The sequence below is a fragment of the Eleutherodactylus coqui genome, chromosome 1, assembly GCF_035609145.1.
Source record: "Eleutherodactylus coqui strain aEleCoq1 chromosome 1, aEleCoq1.hap1, whole genome shotgun sequence".
Classification (NCBI taxonomy): domain Eukaryota; kingdom Metazoa; phylum Chordata; class Amphibia; order Anura; family Eleutherodactylidae; genus Eleutherodactylus; species Eleutherodactylus coqui.
In genome coordinates this window covers 515,357,434-515,380,671 of record NC_089837.1, presented here as the reverse complement: position 1 = coordinate 515,380,671, position 23,238 = coordinate 515,357,434, and the positions used below count along the sequence as shown (strand labels likewise).

The window sequence follows — 23,238 nt, the reverse complement described above, 5'->3', positions numbered from 1 at the left end:
CCGCTCTGATTTCTTTATTGTTCATGTCTTGGGTTGCGTTGGACCCACCTATGCTGTTGGTGCACACAGACTTCCCATCGCGGTGTTTGACCTGTCTGGCACAAAGACACTGACTGACTTGGGTAGGGGGCAGAGTGCAGATGGCTCTCCCCTTGCGGTGTCGATTGAGCTATCTGACACCTAGACAGAATGAATACTGTGTGGGCACATGGATTCCCCATAGCTATGTAATTCATGCCTACGTTTGCAGCTCCTGACGGAGGTTGGCACTTTATTGGAATGAAGATCGAACATCAATTTCTCATTAATTCTCAACTGCATTGTGGGCTATCGTCCCGCCCCTTTTAAAGAGGGTCGCTACCTGGCCCTGCCAACCCTCTGCAGTGTATGCATTTGGTTCCTCCTCATCGCAGATGCACTTATAAATAGACATGAGGGTGGTTTGGCTATGAAGTGAGCATGTGGTATGAGGGCAGCTGAAGGCTGCGCAGGGACACTTTTGTGTGCACTGCGGATGCAGGGTCGTGCGGGGGGGGGGGGGATTGGGTAGCATGTAACCCAGGAGAAGAGGCAGCGGTGTGTCCCGCAGGCAGTGATTGTGCTTGGTTGGAGGTAGTGTGGTGCTTAGCTAACGTGTGCCTTGCTAATGAGGGTTTGTCCGAAGTAAAAATTGTTGGGGGGGGGCACTCTTGCTGCTATTGTGGCTTAATAGTGGGACCTGGGAACCTGAGATGCAGCCCTGCATGTTGCCCCTCGCCTGCCCTATTCGTTTCTGTGTCGTTTCCATCACTTTCTTGGGTTTTCCAAATTTTCACAAATGAAAACCTTAGCAGAGCATGGGTCGTATACAAAAATGCTCGAGTCGCCCATTGACTTCAATGCGGTTCGTTACTCGAAACGAACTCTCGAGCATCGCGAAAAGTTCGACTCGAGCAACGAGCACCCGAGTATTTTGGTGCTCGCTCATCTCTAGAAGCAACCAATTTAATTAATGTTACCTGTTAGTGCATTAAATGGTGCATGCCCAAACACAGAATGCAATACAGAATATCAAACACTCCACAGACCTTATGATTGCCCGAATTATCTACTTCACAGGACATTTCATCGATGGAAATAGCTGTATTTCCTATTTTCATAGGGAGTAAGGTCATATCTGCATACATTAAAAAAATAGATCAAGGCTTCACTCAAAAATTTTCTTCACAGGCCTAGACTGGGATTAAAATGGATAGTAGGCATCCACAGAATTTCAAGAGAATATATGACATGAAATTCCACTTTTTCAATCAAATATTGTCTTTGATTTCTGAGCTGTTCAACAGAATTCACGAAGCAAAGCTATTCAGCAAGTTGGACCGTTGTGGCACATAACCGGATTAAAGTTTGGGAAAGAGAAGAATGGAAGGCTACTTTAAACCAATAATGTTCAGTATGAATATTTAATTATACCTTTTAGTCTCTACAATGCACGAGTCAATGTTCAATACATTTTTAAGGCATGTGCAGAAATCTGCTTTACTTTTTTGCAGTAGTTTGCCCAAGTGACATACTCATCATTCTCTCTGGCTAACACTACTTATTGCAAGCATCTCAAAACCGTTCTACAGCATCTACATCAAAATGGCTTATATACCAAACTAGAAAAATGCCTCTTCATGCTGTCCAGTTTTTATGGATTATGTAAATAAGTGTGGACACAGTAGAGGTCCAGAGAAATTATTGCCAGTGCTAAATTGTTTTAAACCACAGGGTGTGACAACCATGCAACACTTTTTAGGATTTGCACATTTTTACCTCATATTCATGCCCCACTTTTCATTCAATGCTCCAATATTAGTTTGGATATGGAAAGGTTCCAATCCTATAGACTGAAGATGCAAAAGAGGTGTACAATAAATGAAAACAAGTATTTGCCTTCACCAACATTCTTCACTGCTTTTTCATTTCGAGCTGAAACTCTTTTGCATTGAATAACTCTAAAGGCTACTGTGACTTCTGGGATGTTTGGGGAAGTGTGAAAATCAGAGCAACACAAGTGCTTCCTCCAGACTTAGCCCTTAAGAAAATAAGTGGGAGAGTGTATCCTCATGCACTCACTGACAGAAGAATTGCCCGACCCTTGTGCTCAGAAGGATAAAGCCACAATGAACTAATCATAACAGAATTGTAAATAGTACCTGCTTTCCAGTACAATGGCAATATAAGACATAGTGTGTGAAGGTGTACATTTTATTGGGGGTAGATGGCGGCATTTATTGTATTGGGGTTCATAGCATTAATTGATCAATAGTACCCAATAGTAGCATAGTGTAGCATAGTAGCATAGCAGAATAAAATGAGCACCTGTGTTATGATGTCATTCTCCCCTAAGCATTATTTGTTCCTATTTATCCAGCACATATGTAGTCAAAAATAAATATAAATGGATAATAAACCCGGATCCAGGATGTAACATTATGCTGGAGGCCTTTTTCTTTCTTCATTCATTGACGTTCATAAATCTGTCTGCCGTTTATTAGAAAATAAACATAAAATGAAAAAGGAACCCGGATCCAGGATGCAACATTACACTTGAGGCCTTTTTCTTTCTTTATTTAATGAGGTTCAAAAATCTTCATCTGTAGTTTATTTGATTGAGGAAGCTATATGCATGGAATGGGCACCACAGAGATGTCCATCTACTAGCTCGTTGTAGGTCTTTGGTTGTTTAAAACCAAAGGAAGTTGGCGTGGCATGGATTTCATTAGGTGTTGAAATTGTTCTGAAGGAATGTTGGTCCATGTGGAAAAGACAACTTCTTGCTGTGGCCTCAAATTAGTTGCAGGCACTGATGTGCACTGAATAGGTGATACAGAATCTTCATCAATTCACTGTGCTTGTGCCATATTCTGACCCTCACATCAATATGACAACAGAAATCTGGATTTGTCAGCACACATGAGGGTATTTTTACTGCTCATTAATCAAATTTGTGTGTTCTTTTGCTCAGTTGAATCTCACTTTATTCTTTCTCTTAAAGTGGCTACACACGGATAGGTGTGTGAACAAATTTGCACACTTAAAATTTGCATGTGCAATATGCAGAGAATAGAACCTGTTGTTTTCAATGGTTCATTCTTACCTCTCGTTAAGGTAACGCATGCATTTTAGTTTTAACAGCCATGTAATGCCACCCTTAGATGGCAGTGGTGCTTGTACTGGTCATCTGCTATTATAGCACATCCAGGCTAAGAAATACTGAGCTGTGCATTCAAACACATTAGTTAAGGAAGCAACATTGCATCTTGCTGCAATGTGCCTGACTGTGGCCCAGCCATTTGTCAGAAGACTACTTGACATCCTCTTCTGGGTACTAATGTTATCCAGTTGTCAAGTGTTATTGTCCAAGTCTGGACTGCAATTACTAGTGGGCTGCACTGCCTGCCTGCGATCAGTGGGCCACTGTTCAATGATGCATTAAATTTGGCAAAAACTATCACTTTTCTTTACTGTAAACTTTGAAATTATATTTCACCTAGAAATGTTTGGCACAATTTATGTCTTACCTGCTCAAGATTTTGGCAATTTTTTAACCTCATTAACATACCCGTTAAGCACACAGTCTGAGGTAAGACAAATATAAAACACAAGTTTATTTACTCTTTAGTATATGTAAGTAAAATAGTTAATTAACATATAGGCATTGAGATCACATGGGTAACAAAGTTAAGCATCAATACGTCACCGGATATTGTAGCATCACTCCGCAATCGGGGGATCTCCAGGTACGATTGGCAAGAGGATCCGGGAGTACGCCGGTACGTCTAACGGCCACAAGATGAGTCCCGACTCTTCCCTGAAGATCACTGCTATTTATGCCGTTCTTACACTACGTGGCATATCTGCTTCTGCGCAGTTATGGGTATATACGTCATTCTAATATGGCTATTCAGGTTCTAGACATGCGTAGTAGATGATTGGCAACACAATATATTGAATATTTTGTCCATGAAGTTATCACATCTGTGTTATATTATGAGTCATTCTTGCTGTCTTACCATATATGTCGATAATATTCTGCATTGAGCAGAATATTCAGACAGGTCATTAGTTCATTGAAGTTCTGGTTAACTCATACGGCAACTAGTTATTTGATTACACAATCATCCAGTTCAATCGTATCCCATACGTGTCACAATCGGTCCTTAATCATTCACTATTTGCCGTATGATACCATTAAAACTTTTGGTTTTCTACAGAATACCTTATATGCCATGAAACAATTCCATAGCGATAAAAGTATTACAACTATGGCCAATACCAAAACAGGATGTATTAGCCAATTAAGAGTGGTTTGTGCAGATGATGAATAACCCATAAAGATGTCATACCAATGGTGTGACGTGGCATCAGCAATAGCCGATCCCATCTTTACAATTTTGCCAGCTATTACAGTAGTACTTACAATATGCGTTGCCAAAGATCTATTAAGCAATTTAATATGTTGCTGTACTTCTTCTGTGTCTTCTAACAACTTTTTGAATTTGGTCAAATTTAGATCCCAATTTGACACATTTAAAGGCAGTGGTTGCCAATTGACAGCCACTGTCTTGTCTTGTTCGGGTAATAACACAAAGGTCTCATTTTCCCAAACAAGTGCAGATACGTTTCGCAAGCATCCTGAAAATGGGACAACCATCCCAGGTACAACAGGTTGATTACTTGCCAAACATACCTCCTGTGGGGCTATTTCAACCATCATCTTAAAAGTGAGTGGCAGCACAGTCCATTCACATACATTGATCGTATTTTGTAATAAGCATGGTTCATAAACAGCCGATTGGACCTTGCATATGGTCCCTTCTAATGTATCATCACACAATGATAAATCATGAGTTCTATTTTGGTCATCAATGTAAATCCCGTTAAATCTAGGTACCCAGAAATGCATATCTTCTGGAACACCTATAAGTAAGGGGAGAACTACAAACTTACACATCACATTCTTTTTAGTAACATTGTATATGAATATGGTCCCTTTACATAATATATCATTGCAAACCATTTTCTGCGCCTCCAACTGTATCCAATCAGTCTCAGTTATAGTCTGATTGAACACGGTCCTCCACACTTGCTCATTGCCAGTCATGAGCATAGTTTGAAGTGTGTTCTTTTGTTGTTGCTGATAAATGGTCTGCAAGGTACATATTGACCAATTAACATAGTTAGATATGTTAGAATTTATTTCATATGAAAACCTATTAGATGCATCTTGCAAATCAAGCATTATTGTGTCCACATCCGTTTGCATACTAAAGGGCTGCCATATAGTGGGCATCCAGTTAGCCTGCAATGTGAGCACATCTTTAATACCACTTCCCGCGTTATGCATTCGATTAGCTAAAGTCTCTATATCAAAACCATTAATAGTCCCAGAAAGCGCTCCGTAGCCTCCGAGTAAGGTATCATACCAAGCTCGACGGGAACGCTTGGTAGGACAAGTCCTTGAGGGTGGAAACTGCACGGAGGCTTGTATAACAGTCTTTTGAGCATCTCGTCCCACCATGCGACAGGTGGATGGAACCCTTTTTATATGTCCAGGATCTATTTTAGAAGCATTAATGTTCACGAATACCAGGAACTGGCCCCACATGGCCCGATTCTCGATCTCCGTTGCATTCCCACACGTAATTACTTCTGTCTCATTTAAGGGAAATGAAAACTGCACTCCCGTATTTGTACAATTCTGAACATATTGTATCACCAGGGAGTAATTGAGATATGGCAACTCTTTTGGTCTCTGACAGCAGGACACTTTCACAAGTGACGTAATGTTTATTTGTCCCGTTGCCTTATGCAGTGCATATGAAGGACGGTAGGTCGAACTTATATGCGATAATGGATTTCCACTCCAGATAGTCCCATCAAAGGTAATATTCACGATATAACATTTCTGGTTGGCTTCACAAGTGAAGTTGTCTTGCTTCCTGGTTCGGGTTGAATTCCTCCAGCCCCACGAATAATCATTCCTTCCGGTGTCATTGACGCGGATCCCTGGCGTCCACGCATCACCTACTGCGAACACCGAACACATGACGCCAAGGATTCCAAAAATGATTATGTGATTCTAGAGAAGGCAAGGAAACAAGCATTATTCCCGCAAATAGCACTTTTCTTGTGGGACATATTCCCATTTCTCTACTCCGGGTCGCATAATAAGCAAAGTTCGATCTTTCCCCACAGCAATAACTTCTGCCGGGGAGGGCGGTCCTTGGTGATTCTGAACCCATATTTTGGCCCCTACATTAGTAACATCAGTTGAGCCAAAACCTTTATCTCCTCTTACAGTAAGTTCAGTGGGGGCCACCCCTTCTTCCACTTGTGTCAGATACACTGGTATTAATAGCAGCTGTGCCATGCGCTCCTTTTTCCCTATTATCAGAGGATCTGTTCCTAAATTTATCATGATTACTTTAATTTCCCCCTGATAATCTGCATCTATGACTCCCCCTAGGACTACTGCACTTCTCAGAGCAAAACTTGATCTAGTGGCTATCTGCCCGAAGTGATTCTCCGGGATCTTGCATCCTATCCCTGTGGGAATAGTACTCACCTTTCCCGGGGCTATCACCACCGTATCAAGAGCATATAGATCCAACCCTGCAGCGGCAGGAGTGGCTCTATAAGGTGCCTGCGCATCTGGATTAATTTTCCAGTATAAGATTGTCTCTACCTTAGCTACATCTATACTGAGATTGGGTGTTAGCATGCGCATTAAGGGTGTCATAGAATCAGTGATGGGCCTGTTGTTGATAATCTGTAAAGCAGCAGTCAGATTATCTCTCCATTGACCATATTTGTCGGTCTCAGTGAGCTTCTTCAGGGTAGATTTTAATAACCCATTCATTCGTTCCACCAGGCCCGCGGCCTGTGGATAGTAGGGCATATGATATACCCATTCTATGTTGTTTTTACTGGCATACTCTTTTACCTGATTTCCGGTAAAATGTGAACCATTGTCTGTCTGGATCTGCAGGGGAGTCCCATAATACTGGGTAATAACTTCCAGAGTACGTAAAGTACTCCATTGTGTTGCTGTTTTACATGGGAATCCCACCATCAGACCTGAGAATGTATCTACTGCTGTACAAATATACTTACATCCTCTGCTCTCAGGGAGGGGCCCTACAAAATCCATCTGCCAAATCTGCGCTGGCAACTGGCCTCTCCCTATGTGTCCCATTACTGTATGAGGCACTTCTCGTTTTTGCACATGTTGACATACTGGACATTGCGCGATTACTTGTTTGATCATGTCCACCGTCAATGGGATACCTCTTTCTTGTGCCCACCTGTAAGTGGCCTTCTCTCCCAAGTGTCCACTTTTTTGGTGAGCCCAAACAGCTGTACCTTGAAGCCATGCTTCCTTTTCCTTGTCAGGTTCTTGTATGGCAACAGAAATCGATGCTGCCGCATCTGCTTGAGAATTAAATAAACGTTCCAATGAGTCAAGAGGGACATGAGCATCAACATGAAACACTGTACTTTTGGTACTCCTAATGAATTCCTCTATGTCTTGCCAAAGCTCTTTCCCCCACAATTCCTTACCATGAATGTTCCAGTCGTTCTTCTTCCATCCCATGATCCAAGTGGCCAAACCATTGGCAACTGACCATGAGTCCGTATACAAATGACATTCTTGCCCTTGTTCCTGCTTCAGAGCTAAGAATACTGCACAAAGTTCTGCATATTGACTACTCTTACCTTCTCCTTCCATGACCAACGTCTTGTCTAATTTTGGATTAAAGGCTACACTTTTCCATCTACGTCTTCCACTGATATACTTGGCCGAACCATCCGTGAACCAAGCATGCTCTTTTTGGGAGTCTGTCAACTCAGAGTAAGGTATTCCCCACTTTACTGGGGATTCCTCCATTTGCGCTACTGGTGTAACCTGACCATCTGGAGGGATATCAGCTATCTTTTCATGCAGGGCAGCTATCCCTCCTTCACCTTTTTTCGCTCTTTCCGAGATGTACCATTTCCACTTAATGATACTCTGCTCCTGGGCATGTCCTATCCGATTGGACTTTGGATTAGATAATACCCAACTCATGATGGGTATTTGCGGCCTTAGAAGGACTATGTGTCCTGTCGTCAATTGTTCAGTATCCACCAGGGCCCAATAACATGCCAACAGCTGTTGCTCCAGTGGAGTGTATTTTTCTCCTGCATCTGGTAATTTCCGATTCCAGAAGCCTAGTGGCACTCTTTTGCCCCCTTGCTTCTGCCACAATGACCAGTTTGCATACATATGCTGAACTGATACATGAAGTTCTATCTCACCATCTTGTAAAGGCCATAAATCTACAGCCTGTTGTATGGCTTCTTTTACTGCCTCAAATGCAACCTGTTGCTCTTCTCCCCACGTGAACTCGTACTTCTTGCGAGTCACCTTGTAAAGAGGAGCAAGAAGCTGCCCCAGATGCGGAATGTGTTGTCTCCAGAATCCAAACAATCCTATGTAGGATTGTGTTTCCTTCTTGTCTTTCGGAGTGGGAAAATTTAAGATTTTCTGCCTTGCCTTAGGGAGAATCTCCCTATGGCCCTTATTCCATTGAATTCCTAAGAATTTCACCGTCTGAGAGGGGCCTTGCACCTTGCTATCATTTATTTCCCATCCTTTTTCTCGCAGATGATGTAACAATCCGTCCAATTGTTTCTTTACAGATTGTTCATCCAGTCCCTGAATCATTATATCATCGATATAATGTGAAAACTGCATTTCTGATGGTAAATCAAACTCATCCAAATGTTCTGCCACCGTCCGGTGACAGATGGTTGGACTATGTATCCAACCTTGTGGCAATCGAGTGAACGTATATTGACGTCCTTGCCACGTAAAGGCAAACTGATCTTGCGCCTTTTCTTCTATTGGAATTGTGAAGAACGCTTGTGCGATATCAATCACAGCGTACCATTGTCCACTGTGACTTTGAATCTGCTCCACAATTGTAATGGTGTCTGGGACAGCTGCCGTCAAGGGAGGTGTTTGTTTATTCAATTCCCTGTAATCGACAGTCATCCTCCAAGACCCATCACTCTTCTTCACAGGCCATACCGGATTGTTCCATGCTGTGGTTGCAGGCCTCACAACCCCAGCATCGACCAAATCCTTAATGGTTTCTCCTATTTCCTTGTGACCTCCAGGAATTCTGTATTGCTTCATAGCAACCAGTTTTCCTGCAGGAGGGATGTGTACGGGTGGCATTTTGACCTTTCCCACCGTAACTGGACAAGCTTTTATCCCTATTTTCCTTACGCCAAAGGCAAACTTACCATCTTCGAGGTGTAGTGTCAATCCTTTCAGAATATCTATGCCAATGATATATTCCGGAATAGGTACTACTAACACCGTGTATTTACGTAAGGGCAAATTGCCCAATTTCAAAGTTACCTGTGTCTGTACTCCTTCGGTAACTTTTCCTCCCAATCCTGAAATATTAACTTTTGGACCTTTAAACTTTTTGGGATTTCCATAAATCAGAGTAGCCTCCGCCCCTGTATCTACTAAAGCTGGGACCCTTTGGACATTACCCCCTTTCCAATGTATGGCTAGCGGGACATAGGGTCTGTCATCCCGCCTAACCCAAACAGGGGCTTGGCTTGCTACCTATGCGGAATCAGAATCTGATTCCTCCAGGAGCGGAGCAGATGGCTTCATATGGTCCTGCACTTGGCTAGCTACCATTGCAGCCATCTCCTTCCATGGATAGATCTTTTGAAAATCCTCCCATTCTAATTTCTTAGGTTCTAAATTAGTGACCTGCTTCTCTCTCTTTTTAGAAGCTTTTGGGGCCACTGAATCTTCCCTTTTATCCACCTTTTTGTTGGATAATACCTTCTGTTTATAAAGACGCCACAAATCACCTGTATCTTTTCCATCAATGGCGTCCTTGGAGACTCCAGCTTTCAGGAGAGCCTGAAACATATCTCTACGAGATACCCTTGGCACTCCTGAATCACCAGTCCCCTGGGAACTAGGATTCCTAGACCTATCACGATCTGTTCGCTTTTCCTCTCTATCCCAGTTTCCCATATCTTGCAATTCCCGCATTCTAGCCACAACCGCAGACATTGGCTCATTAGTCATGGATAGAAGTAGGGTCATCATCACGGCTTTATAAGCCGAAGGTGCAGTCTTAATTAAACGATTTCTAACTCCTGCTGTCAGCCGAGTCTCCAAATAATCTTCCATATGCTCGATGATAATTAATGAGACCCTCATAGCTTCCTCCTTCAACCTTTCAATGCCATCCCTGATAGTGTACCAAGGTTTGTCATTGATTGGAATGTCTGCCTCTGTTGGGAATTTATTAAGAAACCCATTGGTTACTATATTAAACAGGGAAATAGCACTTTCTCCTTGATGATTAGGAAAATATTCTCTAAAATTTCTACTGATTACTGGATCTCTAGTTAGAGTAACAAATCTCATTGCATCTTTTGGATCCAACATTACCCCAGTCGCCCCGTGCTCAAATAGACGGACCAACCATGGTATGTCAGATTCCCCAGGCCTTTGCCTAAATCTACTCAGTATATCATCAACTTCTGACTGAGAAAAATCCTCTAGGGTAAGCCTGGTGCGCCTATGTGGCACCAATTCTTCTTGCACCAACAGTCTCCCATCGGCATCGTACATATAGTTTCCCTGATCGTCATACCTGGGCAACCTTTGCCCATCATGACCTACGATAGGCTGGGTATCGGGTCCATATTCAGTAGTTTCCTTCCTTCTGCTAATGGGCTGGGCACGTTTTAAAGCAGGTGGATCAATTATTGGATTGGGTGGGTCTTCCCAATCCCCCTTATGCCAGTCCTCCTCCCCCGAAGAAGATGAGGAATCCCATAAGTCTCCATCCCACTTATCTGGGTCCCAGTTCACAGAAGCAGAAGCTATAGCTTTCGATACCTTTCGCTTATCAACTTTACCTTTACGCCCCTTATATTTATTCTGAGCAACTTTTACAACAGCCTTTTCTGCAATATTCTGGTAATGTTCTATTTTTTCCTTTATCAGCCTTTGGTTACATTCCAACACCACTCTCTTTCCTTCAGATTCTACTAACTTTTGTTCCGTCTGATTAAGTTTTCTTATTAGTTGGGACTTCTTCTTATGGATATTCCTATAGGCTGAGGCCAATACCCAATTTCTCCTACCCAACTGAACTGCGTCACCTGCCTTGGCAGGGGTCTCCTCGAGTACCTTAACGACATCGAGGGGCTCTGAATCTTTTAGCTTACTATCCCATGATTCTGCAAGCCCACTATGCATCAACTCCTGAGCTAATATATCATAGGGACCCTCGGACCAGCCGGGGATGTCTATTTTCTGAACGATTTTAGTTTTATCTTTCTTGGTTCTTTTTCTAAATATATTGTTGTCTTATTGGCAAAATGCCAATTGGTGAAACTTTTTGCGCAGAGTTCCCCCTTACAGAACTCACAAAATTTTGGCAACTTGCCAATTGGTGAAACTTTGCACAGAGGTCCCCTTTACTGCGAGAAACCACCCTGCAAATTGGCACCAATTTCCCAAGTCCTGTCTCAAAGTTACAGAACTCCGAAAGTTTTGGCAACGTGCCAATTTGGTGAAACTCTGCACAGAGTTCCCCTTTACAAAATTTTGGCAACGTGCCAATCTGGTGAAACTCTGCACAGAGGTCCCCTTTACGGCGAGGCACCACCCTGCAAACTGGCACCGATTTCCCGAGTCCTGCCTCAAAGTTACAGAACTCCGAAAATTTTGGCAACGTGCCAATTTGGTGAAACTCTGCACAGAGTTCCCCTTTACAAAATTTTGGCAACGTGCCAATCTGGTGAAACTTTGCACAGAGGTCCCCTTTACGGCGAGGCACCACCCTGCAAACTGGCACCGATTTCCCGAGTCCTGCCTCAAAGTTACAGAACTCTGAAAATTTTGGCAACGTGCCAATTGGTGAAATTTTGCACAGTGGTCCCCTTTACTGCTAGACACCACCGTGCAAACTGGCACCAATCTCCCAAGTCCTGCTTCAAAGTTACAGAACTTATAATATTTTGGCAGTATGCCAATGGGTTCAACAAGGACTACTTACTGCAACTATCAATTTGTATTTACTATTATTACTCTATCACCTATCAAAGCAAAGTTATAACCATTTGAACCCCTTGGCAATGGGCCAAAAATCTAATATGGCGACAGCAACCCCCCCGTGCACTGAGAAGCACTGTCACAATACCAAATTATACAGTAATATAACCTTACCAAAGACAACAATATCCTGCCAGACTACGCCAATTTATGTCTTACCTGCTCAAGATTTTGGCAATTTTTTAACCTCATTAACATACCCGTTAAGCACACAGTCTGAGGTAAGACAAATATAAAACACAAGTTTATTTACTCTTTAGTATATGTAAGTAAAATAGTTAATTAACATATAGGCATTGAGATCACATGGGTAACAAAGTTAAGCATCAATACGTCACCGGATATTGTAGCATCACTCCGCAATCGGGGGATCTCCAGGTACGATTGGCAAGAGGATCCGGGAGTACGCCGGTACGTCTAACGGCCACAAGATGAGTCCCGACTCTTCCCTGAAGATCACTGCTATTTATGCCGTTCTTACACTACGTGGCATATCTGCTTCTGCGCAGTTATGGGTATATACGTCATTCTAATATGGCTATTCAGGTTCTAGACATGCGTAGTAGATGATTGGCAACACAATATATTGAATATTTTGTCCATGAAGTTATCACATCTGTGTTATATTATGAGTCATTCTTGCTGTCTTACCATATATGTCGATAATATTCTGCATTGAGCAGAATATTCAGACAGGTCATTAGTTCATTGAAGTTCTGGTTAACTCATACGGCAACTAGTTATTTGATTACACAATCATCCAGTTCAATCGTATCCCATACGTGTCACAGTCCATCTTAAACTCTCAGTGACATAACTTCTTTCAACGTTATTGTGTTCCAGATGTCTAAGCTTTGTGTTCTGCAGGACGAATTCAACTTGGTATAGGAACAAACTCGGATACATATAATCTATTGAATGATTATTAATTTGTTGTTTGGGTTGCAAACAACTGGAAAAAAATTTCACTACTGATTTTTGGTGGTATGTTGGCAGATGGAGGGACAAAACCTATGTAGCATGTGCAGCTCACTGCAGCAGAAGTTTTACAAAACACAAAACATGTTAGAACTGGAGATACACATTAAGATATCACCTATTTTAACCCCTTAACCTCCATGGTCTGCAATAAATGAACATCATAGACTGGCTTGCCTTAGGCCTCTATGATAGAAATTTATGAGAGCTCTGTGTGTTCACAGTTAGCCTTCTGCTGTAATGGAGAGGATCAGAGTAAACTCTAATCCCAAAGTGTATCTCTCTAAACGCCTTGATCATTAATGACCGTGACATCTAGGTGGTTAGATAATGGTAGGGGGATCTCTCTCTTTCTATCAGCACCATAAAAATACAACTGCAGTATGCTCATGATTAACCATGGCAGCCAGAGAACTAGGAAAGGCCTACAGATATGTGATAGTTTTGTTTATTAGTCTGATTCCTTAGCACAGTCTAATACATTACTTTACAGATAGTACATCTGCTCACCGGGAATATCCACGCTGTGCGTAAATATTACCTACAGGGAGTCCACTGAGCAATGGGCTGTCGGCAACCCCTGCAGTGATTTTCGGGAAGGACTTTAAAAGCCCTTCCCTGAAAATCATCCCTGACGTGTAAAGTAAAAAAAAAATATGCACTTACCTCTCTGCTGCAGTGAAGCTCAGAGGTGTTTAGCCGTATCTCTCCCAGCACTGCTCTGAGGCTGTTTCAGCAGGCGGGGATCCCCGCCTGCTAAAAGGGTTGTGTCTGATTGGTTAAGCACTCAGTCAATCACAGGCAGCACTCGGCCATTCATTGAATTTAATGAATGGCCGAGTGCTGCCTATGATTGGCTGAGTACTGTGACCAATCACAGGCATCACTCAGCTGTCATTCAATAAATGGCTGAGCAGTGCCTGTGATTGGCTGAGCGCTCAGCCAATCAGTCACATCCCTTTCGGTAGGCAGGAATTTTAAAAAGTTAATTCTACACATGTGGAAAATAGGGCAAGTTCTATTTTTTTGTTCATAGGCTTTATTTATCCATTGACGTAGCTGTATGAGGGCTTGCTTTTTTGTGGGACAAATGCTATTTATAAATGGTACTATTTAATGTACAATATAATGTACTGAAAAACTTTTTAAAAATTCTAGTAAGAAATGAAAATTATGCCGTCTTTTGATGTGTCTTGTTTCTATGGTGCAATAACTGCAACAAAAAAATAACATTACAACTTTATTCTGATGGATAGTACGGTTACTACATTAGCAAACTTTTTTTTGCTGTTATATGTGTATTTTTTTCAAAGATATTTAATTTTAAAAATATTTTTAGCTGAGATCTTCTGTGTGCAATAGCTTTTCTATTATTCTGGTGACATAGTTGTGTGAGGGCTCATTTTTTAAGGGACTTAATGTAGTTTATGTTGGTACTATTTTGGAACACATGACTTTTTTATCACTTTTTATAGCATTTCTTTTAGAGACAGGGTGACCAAAAAAAAGCACATTTCTGGTGTACTTTTTATTTTTATGATGTTCATCATGCTGGCTAATAAAGCATTACTTTGATAGATCAGACTTTTATGGATGCATCGATACCAAATATGTATTTTTGTTTTAGATTATTTTATTATTAATTTGGCAAAATGCAAAAGACCTTTTTAAATGTTCAAAAATATTTTATTGATCATCAAGGATTGCAGTTATTACAACATCTTTCAGTCTTCAGATTTCAACCACATCTGTAGTTGTGAAGGAATAATACAGCAATCAAATAACTTAATAAATCTAAAGCTGATCAATTCCTAGCCAGGAAATTACAATATGTCAAAAATAAATGTCAATAACTTTTAAATCAACATTGCTTTATTTCCTACAATATTTAATAGATAACAATTGACAAAGGGGAAGTAATATAGTGAAGGAGAGAAGAAAAGGGGGTGGGGGAGGTTATAGTATCAACCTACATGCAGCAAAAATCATCATATTTAACATTAGATTCTTCCTTTTATGTCTATGTATTATTGGAAGACTAAAACATTAAGATGCATCTGAGAAACATCCTGCATTCTTCCCTAAACAGAGTTCTCTGCCCTCTGAAATCAGAGTACCAAGCAATCTTCATCGACATTACTCCCATCCTTGAGATTATGTGAGAAAGAATTATTTTATTTAAAGTGGCTTACCCAAGACCCCCAAACCTCTGTAAATTGTCAACTTTATTGTTCCTATAAGCATGCCATTTCCTCATAGGAAGAGAGCAATTTCCTAAATTTAATAGGGACTTTCTCCAGCAACAGAACTGCCAATTCAGGTGTTGGACAGATATCAATTCACAGGGCCATATTCAAGAGGGTGAAAAAGAAGACTGCCAAGTGGTTTGGATGCTTGGGCAACTACAAAAAGTATGTAGTAATGTCCCTCTTTTTCCACAGCGCCTTCAGCATCTATCTGAGGTCTCTGGAAAAAAATCTGATAATCAAACCGGGGACCGATACCAACGTGTAACCACTTTGCAGTGTGCTTCTAAAAGATTTGCGCATCGGGATGCTTTATTTGCTCATGTGTGCATGCTTTTCCATTGCTGAGAAGAGAAGGAACACCCCAATTTAAAATATGGGCTCTTTTGTACAAAAGTGTTTCCAAGTAGTTTGGTCTTTTCTCTTTTGTGTATAGCCCCGCCTGTTGTGCATTCCATAATGTAAATCGACATGACTCTGGCAAAACATAAATCTGAAAGTACTCCAATGCACTAGCAACTCTTTCTTGAAATTTTCGGATCTTCAACAAAAAAAGTATTGTTCCTCCAACTTCCGAAAGTAGGAAGTTGGGGTTCTAGCTGTATTTTAATTTTCACTGGAGCATGGTCTGACCAAGATGCCACTTCTACAGATACCTCTCTTATTCTCATAAGAGTAGGAAAATCCACCAGAAAGATGTCGATCCTGGAGAACGAACGATGTCTGGAAAAATAAAATGAATATTCACAAGGAGTTCACATTCAAACACATAAATAGACTCATGCAATTCAGCTTTAAGAAGCCATGAGGCAGTGTGGAACCATCCCTTCTAGCCCTCCACCTAGAATAGCATTGAAGTCATCACATAAAATTAGACTCCCTTTTTGTATCCTTCTTATCGTCCTCATCACTGTCCAAAAATCTAATCTGGCAAGAGTTGGGTGCATAGATATTAGCTAGAGTCATGAGAGAACCTTCAATTTTGCAAATTAAAATTATAAATCTTCCTCTCATATAACACTCATGATGCTACCGCAATTGTCATCATGACCTGTTTAATTACTACCATACTGTCATTGCACAAAATGTCCTATACCAAGATTAATATCAACAATAATAGCGATGTATGATCCAACATCCAATGTGATACCCAGGAACGTAGGAAATGAACAAAGATTTATTCTGTGTTGCCACAAATGTTAAGTCTGGGGAAAATGAAGGTTCTCAAATCTCAGACTAACTTCTGACATCACAACAGAGCTTTTTATATCCTGTAGGCTGGCTTAGTAAAGGCTAACACTTATTGGTTCATCTTATCCTTTCCTCACATAAAGAAGCCATGAAGAGTATATTCACTTTCACTTATGCCAATCACGTGTTGAAAAAATGAGAGGGAGATATGGGAAGAGAAGGACACAGTCCAACCTTGCGGGGGATCACAGCTACAACTCCCAGCATTCACTCAGATAACTACCTTGGAGGCATATTAGAGCAAAGTAGGGAGGGATAGAGTGAATTCCACTGCTCTTGGCACTGGGTTAGACAGTGAATGTTGGCTGCAGGTAGCATTACATAGGAAAAGAATAGCTACACAGCAGAGCAGATTGAGATACATAACAATATATAATATGCTTCAGACTTTGGGCTGACAACAGAGAAACAATAGTTAATAAGTCCTTGTATCACAATAGTACTATATAAAGGACACATTTACACTGCCATACCATATTATCATCACATAGTGATGGGATAACATATACTGTTACTAAGCAAAGACCAATACAAAGATCAATCTTATCAAAAACACTAAATGAGTAAATAACCAGGACACACTAACATGAGAAACAGCTTAGGAAACTTCTAGAACCTAGAGAAGATATTCTTTAGGCACTGGAGCAATGGAGGAAAGCATGCTAAGTAGTCTGATAAGGGAAGAGTTTTGCAGGGTAAGAATTGGTGTGCACGGGCCATCTGAGAGACCAAGAATCATAGTGTGCATTTGAGATCCCAGTGGAAGAAGGACACTGAGCAAGAGAGCAGCAGGCAGGTGAGCAGCATGTTGGCCACGTTATTTAGCTGTGGTTTATGGATTGCATGTAATTTCCTCTGTTACCTTATATGACTTGGCCTCCTAATATGCAGACTGTGCGATGGTCTGGCAATTCACATCTTTCTGTTTACCTACCTTACTAGTACTTAGTAAGAAAAAAGTAAATACTAAATGGGAAAGGATCCCGGATCCAGGAGGGAACATTAAGTTCTGGGTGTTTTACTTTCTTTTGCAATTATAAATCTTTCTGACATTTATGTGGTTGAGGGAATTATATATAAGCCATGTATACATAGCATTCTCCAGTCTCCCTTTCTCTGCCTGCTGATTTGCTGTGTTCAAGTCGTCCACCCCTGGCTTTATCACTACAGAAATGACACAACATAGGATGATGACCATCTTGCTGATTGTGTGTCTATCGCTCTGTTTTGAAGTCTTACAATCTCGTTTGCTGGTAAAGTAAATTATATTTGAAATTTTGTACTTTATGCATTGTAAATATGCATTTATGTAGATAATTCAGACTTCTCTATATTTAATGTTGAGAGAATCCAAATACAGAACATTTCTTAGAATAAACTGAAAATGCAATATTAAATATCTGCAGTATTTACCTACTAGATAGTTGCTGGAGAAGTACATTTTTCTGAGCAGTTAAACATTTCTAAACGTACCAGATGCCTTTTCTAATATAACTCTTTAACATTTAATTTGCTAACATAGAGCCACAAGGAAACCTGTTTGGATGGTAGAAACAGTACAGTAAGTCTGTTGAAGGGTATATGACAATACAGGGGGAAATGAAAGATTCAGGCGGGAGGTCAGTTTATTGCATTTAGGCATCTTTGTACAGCTTCTTAGACTCCATGTCAACGTGGCTAATAATGCTGGAGGGGTCCAATGAGCGCTTCCCTGGCACTAACAGGAAGCAATTATTGGTGGGTGTGTGTGTGTGTGGGGGGGTCTCTTGTACAGGAATAGACTTTCACTGTAGAGGAAAATGGCAGCTAGAGGAGAGTGTGAGTGCCCGACAAAATACAGAAGAGAGGTGAGGGATGGATCTTGGACAGGAGCTACTAGAGAAAGTGGGATGATTAGGAAAGAAATTAGGTGCAAACATTAAAAATTGTGCCCCCCAAAAATGTTTTTTTTTTTTTTTAAAGAAACTTTTAACATCTCACTAATGTTGAAAAGTGTCTGTAACATTTTTTCTGTCATGATTCAAGAGGTAGCTGTAAGGAAGAGAAAAGTACCTAACATATCCAGTAATAGGTCCCATATTCACTATACAGCTGGCACCACTGGGATAAGTTTGATGCACTTTATATTCTAGATTATGTCTACATTCTGTCTACATTCAGGAAAATAGGCAAAACTTATCATAAGGGTTATTTTTTATGCCAGTTTTCTGGTAGCTTCTTTTCCTTCTCAAGTTCACATTGCAACAAATGTGTCATCTTTTCAATTATGCTGATTAATTTGTTCCATCTTTAAATATGTCTAGAGATATGGAGCCACTTTCTGTGCCACCCAGATTCTGGAGCGAGATTGTGCCAAACTAAGGTTTATCTGACATCAGCAATTTTTAAATCTGTCTAAAAACCTTACAGACCTCAAACCCAGTTCCATTTTCTAGACATTTTTTTTAAGTCAGTGACAGTAAAATATGTGAACAGTACACACAGAATATAAACCATTGATTTCATGCAGCATGCTCTATTTTTATTCACATTCGCACAACAAAAACCCCTATGGAAGTGACACCCAATAAAATTGCACAAGACGCTGCACAATCCCACAGGAAAAAGAACACATCTGAAGCTAATTGGACTAAGAAACATGTAAATCGACCTGTGGCTATGTCCCGCTCCAAGGTGAAATCGATTAGTGAATGCACAAAGTACAGTAATGTGTACATATATTCGTGTACTTTGGTCCTTTTGCAGAATTTGGTGCCTCATCAGTAATTAATGTGCCCCAATATCAACAATTCTCCCTTACAGAGTGTAAATGCAGAGGTCATGTTTATCTATGTATCTACACCTTGTGACAGTGATATTTTGCTCCAAAACAATGTCTAATCAGTTGTGAGATACATGTATCAGCCATTTCCACCAGAAATAAAAGGCATTTGTGCTTTGTACACCAGGTTTAGAAACTGGAATAGGAAATGGGTGTGGCTTGTTGCTTGGCCATTTATCACTTGCTACTTTTTAGAAGTTGCTACGTTTTTGCAAAATCTTAGTCCAATAGATGCGAGGCATAAAAATTAGAGAAACATCTAATAGACATTTAAAAGATGCAACAAATTTACCAACATAGTAAGACATTTTATAAAATAAATCTCAGATAATGACAATGTCGCCTCCCGCAAAACTGACTTCAAAAATTCCCGTATAGTACATTTCTTGTAGCACAGACTCAGATTAGCAAATCAGGAAATCTGTGAAATTCCTAGTGGGCCTTCAAACCAACATACAGGCTCTTTATTGTCGCCTGAGAGGAGATTCTAACAAATGCACCCCCTCTTCCCCTAACATGGGTCCTGCCTCCTTAATGTGTCCAGAGGGATAGGTCAGAGTAAAAACACAACAAGATGCGGCAACTATCGAAAACTCTTTAGGGCTATGCTGCTCCAAGCTGCACATTGTAAAGGCAGGCCTTGCTGAACAGGAGAGCTTCTTCATTGGAGAGGAGCCTGGCAGTGACAGGCGATCTACCAATCAGCACTCCTGGTCATTAAAGCTGCATCCAAGTGTTCCAAATTCCCAAAATAGCACAAGAAATGTTGCATTATGCCACAATTATCAGGACATATGCTACTGTGGAGCCTTGCTTAAAAAAGGGGTGGGGGGGCACAGTTTCAGCACCTGAAGGCCATTAAGTGAGGTTATCACAAGATGAGGCAGCTAACACATATATATTAGAGCAATTGCACATTTACAGGTGTGAAACAGGGCTTGTATATAGAGTTATGAGTATAAAAGTGTCTCTGGGTATATAGAAGTATATACATTTAAATCCAAGAATGGATTTAAATGTATTTCTGCATGTGTACAAGTAAACTTGTAAAGCAGGATTCACATGACCATTATATATATATATATATATATATATATATATATATATATATATATAGATAGATAGATAGATACACACACAAGTTAACACACATTGGCCAGCACACAAACATCTATCCTTGTTCAGTTCAATCTGCATGTCCAATTCTCATCCGCAGTATGGAAAAAAATACAACATGCAGCATCTTTCATATAAACCATCAGTTCATGTGCAAAGTGGGTCCATGAAGTACAAGAACAGCTGCTGGACCAACAATAGGGCTTTGTGAATAAGCCACTACCATGATCTGTTTATACCCAGTACTGCGACAGTAACAAGAGGGCATCCGCTATGTCTAGAAAAGAGCAGGTTTCATCGCTAACACAGAAAAGGGTTCTTTACTGTAAGAGCAATGAGACTGTGGAACTCTCTGCCCGAGGACGTGGTGATGGCAAAATCCATAGAGGAGTTTAAAAGACTTGATGTCTTTCTAGAGCAGAAGGATATTACAGGATATAAATCTTAGGTTAATTGTTAATCCGGGTATACAGGCAGATAGGATTTATTAGGGGATGATCCAGGGATTAGTCTGATTGCCATTAGGGAGTCGGGAAGGAATTTTTCCCCCAAAAGGGCTAATTGGCTTCTGCCTCTTGGGGTTTTTTGCCTTCCTCTGGATAAACAACATAGGAGGATAAACAGGCTGAACTAGATGGACATTGTCTTCATTCGGCTTACATACTATGTTACTATGTGTGCATGCATGTGAAAACCAGCGTCTGCATTAATGTTTGTGTAAAAGTGTGCACGTGTACAGTACCTGTATGACCGCTACGTGCACCACAGTAGGATCATACCTCGCTGTCACCGGGAGTTATTCTGGCATTAATAAAGGGACATGTTATCAACTATAAACACCATTAACTACATTATGGAGCTGATAGTTTAGGAGACGGGGTGTTCGGGAGCTTGTTTCATCCTCACCTGGTCCCCTGTTCCTATGATGTCTGCAGCAAAGTCAGCATTTGCACACCAGCGTGACTCTTCAGAAGGGAGTGTGCATAGACTTATCACTAAGGAAGTGAGAGCACACAGCCTTCTGAAAAAATGTCAAGCTTGCTGCCTTCACTTAGGGCTCTTTCTGATGGATGGATGCACAATTGCGCATGCCTCAGCACGATGCATTTGCTCCATGAAATCATTGGGTTTGCTCCCATTCCCATCAGCATGCTCTAATGTAAATACAAAAAAAGTCAGCAGTACACAATGTAACACCATAGGTGGGAGGCTTCAAGGAGATGTCCCGAGGCAGCAAGTGGGTCTATACACTTCTGCATGGCCATAATAATGCACTTTGTAATGTACATTGTGCATTAATTATGAGCCATACAGAAGTTATCAAAAGTTTTATACTTACCTGCTCCGTTGCTCGCGTCCTCGTTCCCATGGAGCCGACTAATTTTTGGCCTCCGATGGCCAAATTAGCCGCGCTTGCGCAGTCCGGGTCTTCAGCAGTCTTCTATGGAGCCACTCGTGCCAGAGAGCGGCTCCGTGTAGCTCCGCCCCGTCACGTGCCGATTCCAGCCAATCAGGAGGCTGGAATCGGCAGTGGACCGCACAGAAGAGCTGCGGTCCACGAAGGTAGAAGATCCCGGCGGCCATCTTCAGCAGGTGAGTATGAAGACGCCGGACCGCCGGGATTCAGGTAAGCGCTGTGCGGGTGGTTTTTTTAACCCCTGCATCGGGGTTGTCTCGCGCCGAACGGGGGGGGGGTTAAAAAAAAAAAAAACCCGTTTCGGCGCGGGACATCTCCTTTCAGTGACCCTGCATACCTAGTAACAGACCCTTGACCATGAATCCATGAGCCAGATATATGAAATTAGAAGTCCGAGCAGTAGGAGGGTACAAATAAATATTAATCTTCTTCTGTATTAAATCCACATGATAACAACGTTTTGGCTGTCAAACAGCCTTTGTCAAGTTATCTTACATAAACCAAAGGCATGCAATATATAACAACAGTAAACCAATCACCATTCACATAATCAGACACAATTAAAAATCACCTGCAATCACAGATGTTGTAGATGATGATACAGGCGTGGACTGGCAAGTAGCATGCTGGCATAAACTTCTCCAAGTAAATGATGCTTGAAAGCGCCATTACAGAGTCAAATGCATGAACAGCATGTGTGCGGGATCTTCCAAATTGTGCGAGATCACATCTTTTTGCTGCAGGCTGAGCTGCGATATATATATAACAAGCCACTAAATGCATATGTGCAGTACATTTTTATTAATACGTAAATACATATAGACAATCCCAAATGACAAAATGTAAGATAAAAAATACATAAAGGGTGAGAGTCCAGCACACTACGACATGAAGAATTCCTGCTGTAGATCTGCAATAAAACCAAAAAACACAATAAAATATGGAACCTTATATGAAAGATAATGCATTGTAATTAGAGATGAGCGAGCACCAAAATGCTCGGGTGCTCGTTACTTGGGACAAAATTTTCGCGATGCTCGAGAGTTCGTTTCGAATAACGAACCCCAAGTCAATGGGCGACCCGAGCATTTTTGTATATCGCCGATGCTCGCTAAGGTTTCCATTTGTGAAAATCTGGGCAATTCAAGAAAGTGATGGGGACGACACAGCAACGGATAGGGCAGGCAAGGAGCTACATGTTGGGCTGCATCTCAAGTTCCCAGGTCCCACT

General features: G+C 41.1%; 2 protein-coding genes across 5 annotated transcripts in view; both read left to right on the top strand.

Moving 5' to 3' along the window:
* The window catches only part of LOC136588589 (keratin-associated protein 10-4-like), an 820,730-nt gene that overhangs the window by 275,416 nt on the left and 522,076 nt on the right, over positions 1-23,238 (top strand). The window lies entirely within an intron of this gene.
* Positions 17,770-23,238, top strand: part of LOC136588609 (uncharacterized) — a 94,474-nt gene continuing 89,005 nt past the window's right edge. For 3 of the 4 annotated variants that reach the window (XM_066587988.1, XM_066587970.1, XM_066587998.1), the window contains exon 1: positions 17,770-17,906. In XM_066587988.1, the coding sequence (XP_066444085.1) occupies positions 17,826-17,906 (81 nt within the window). In that variant the 5' untranslated portion in view covers positions 17,770-17,825. The remainder of the gene's footprint in view (positions 17,907-23,238) is intronic. The other variant, XM_066587979.1, reaches the window with a different exon arrangement.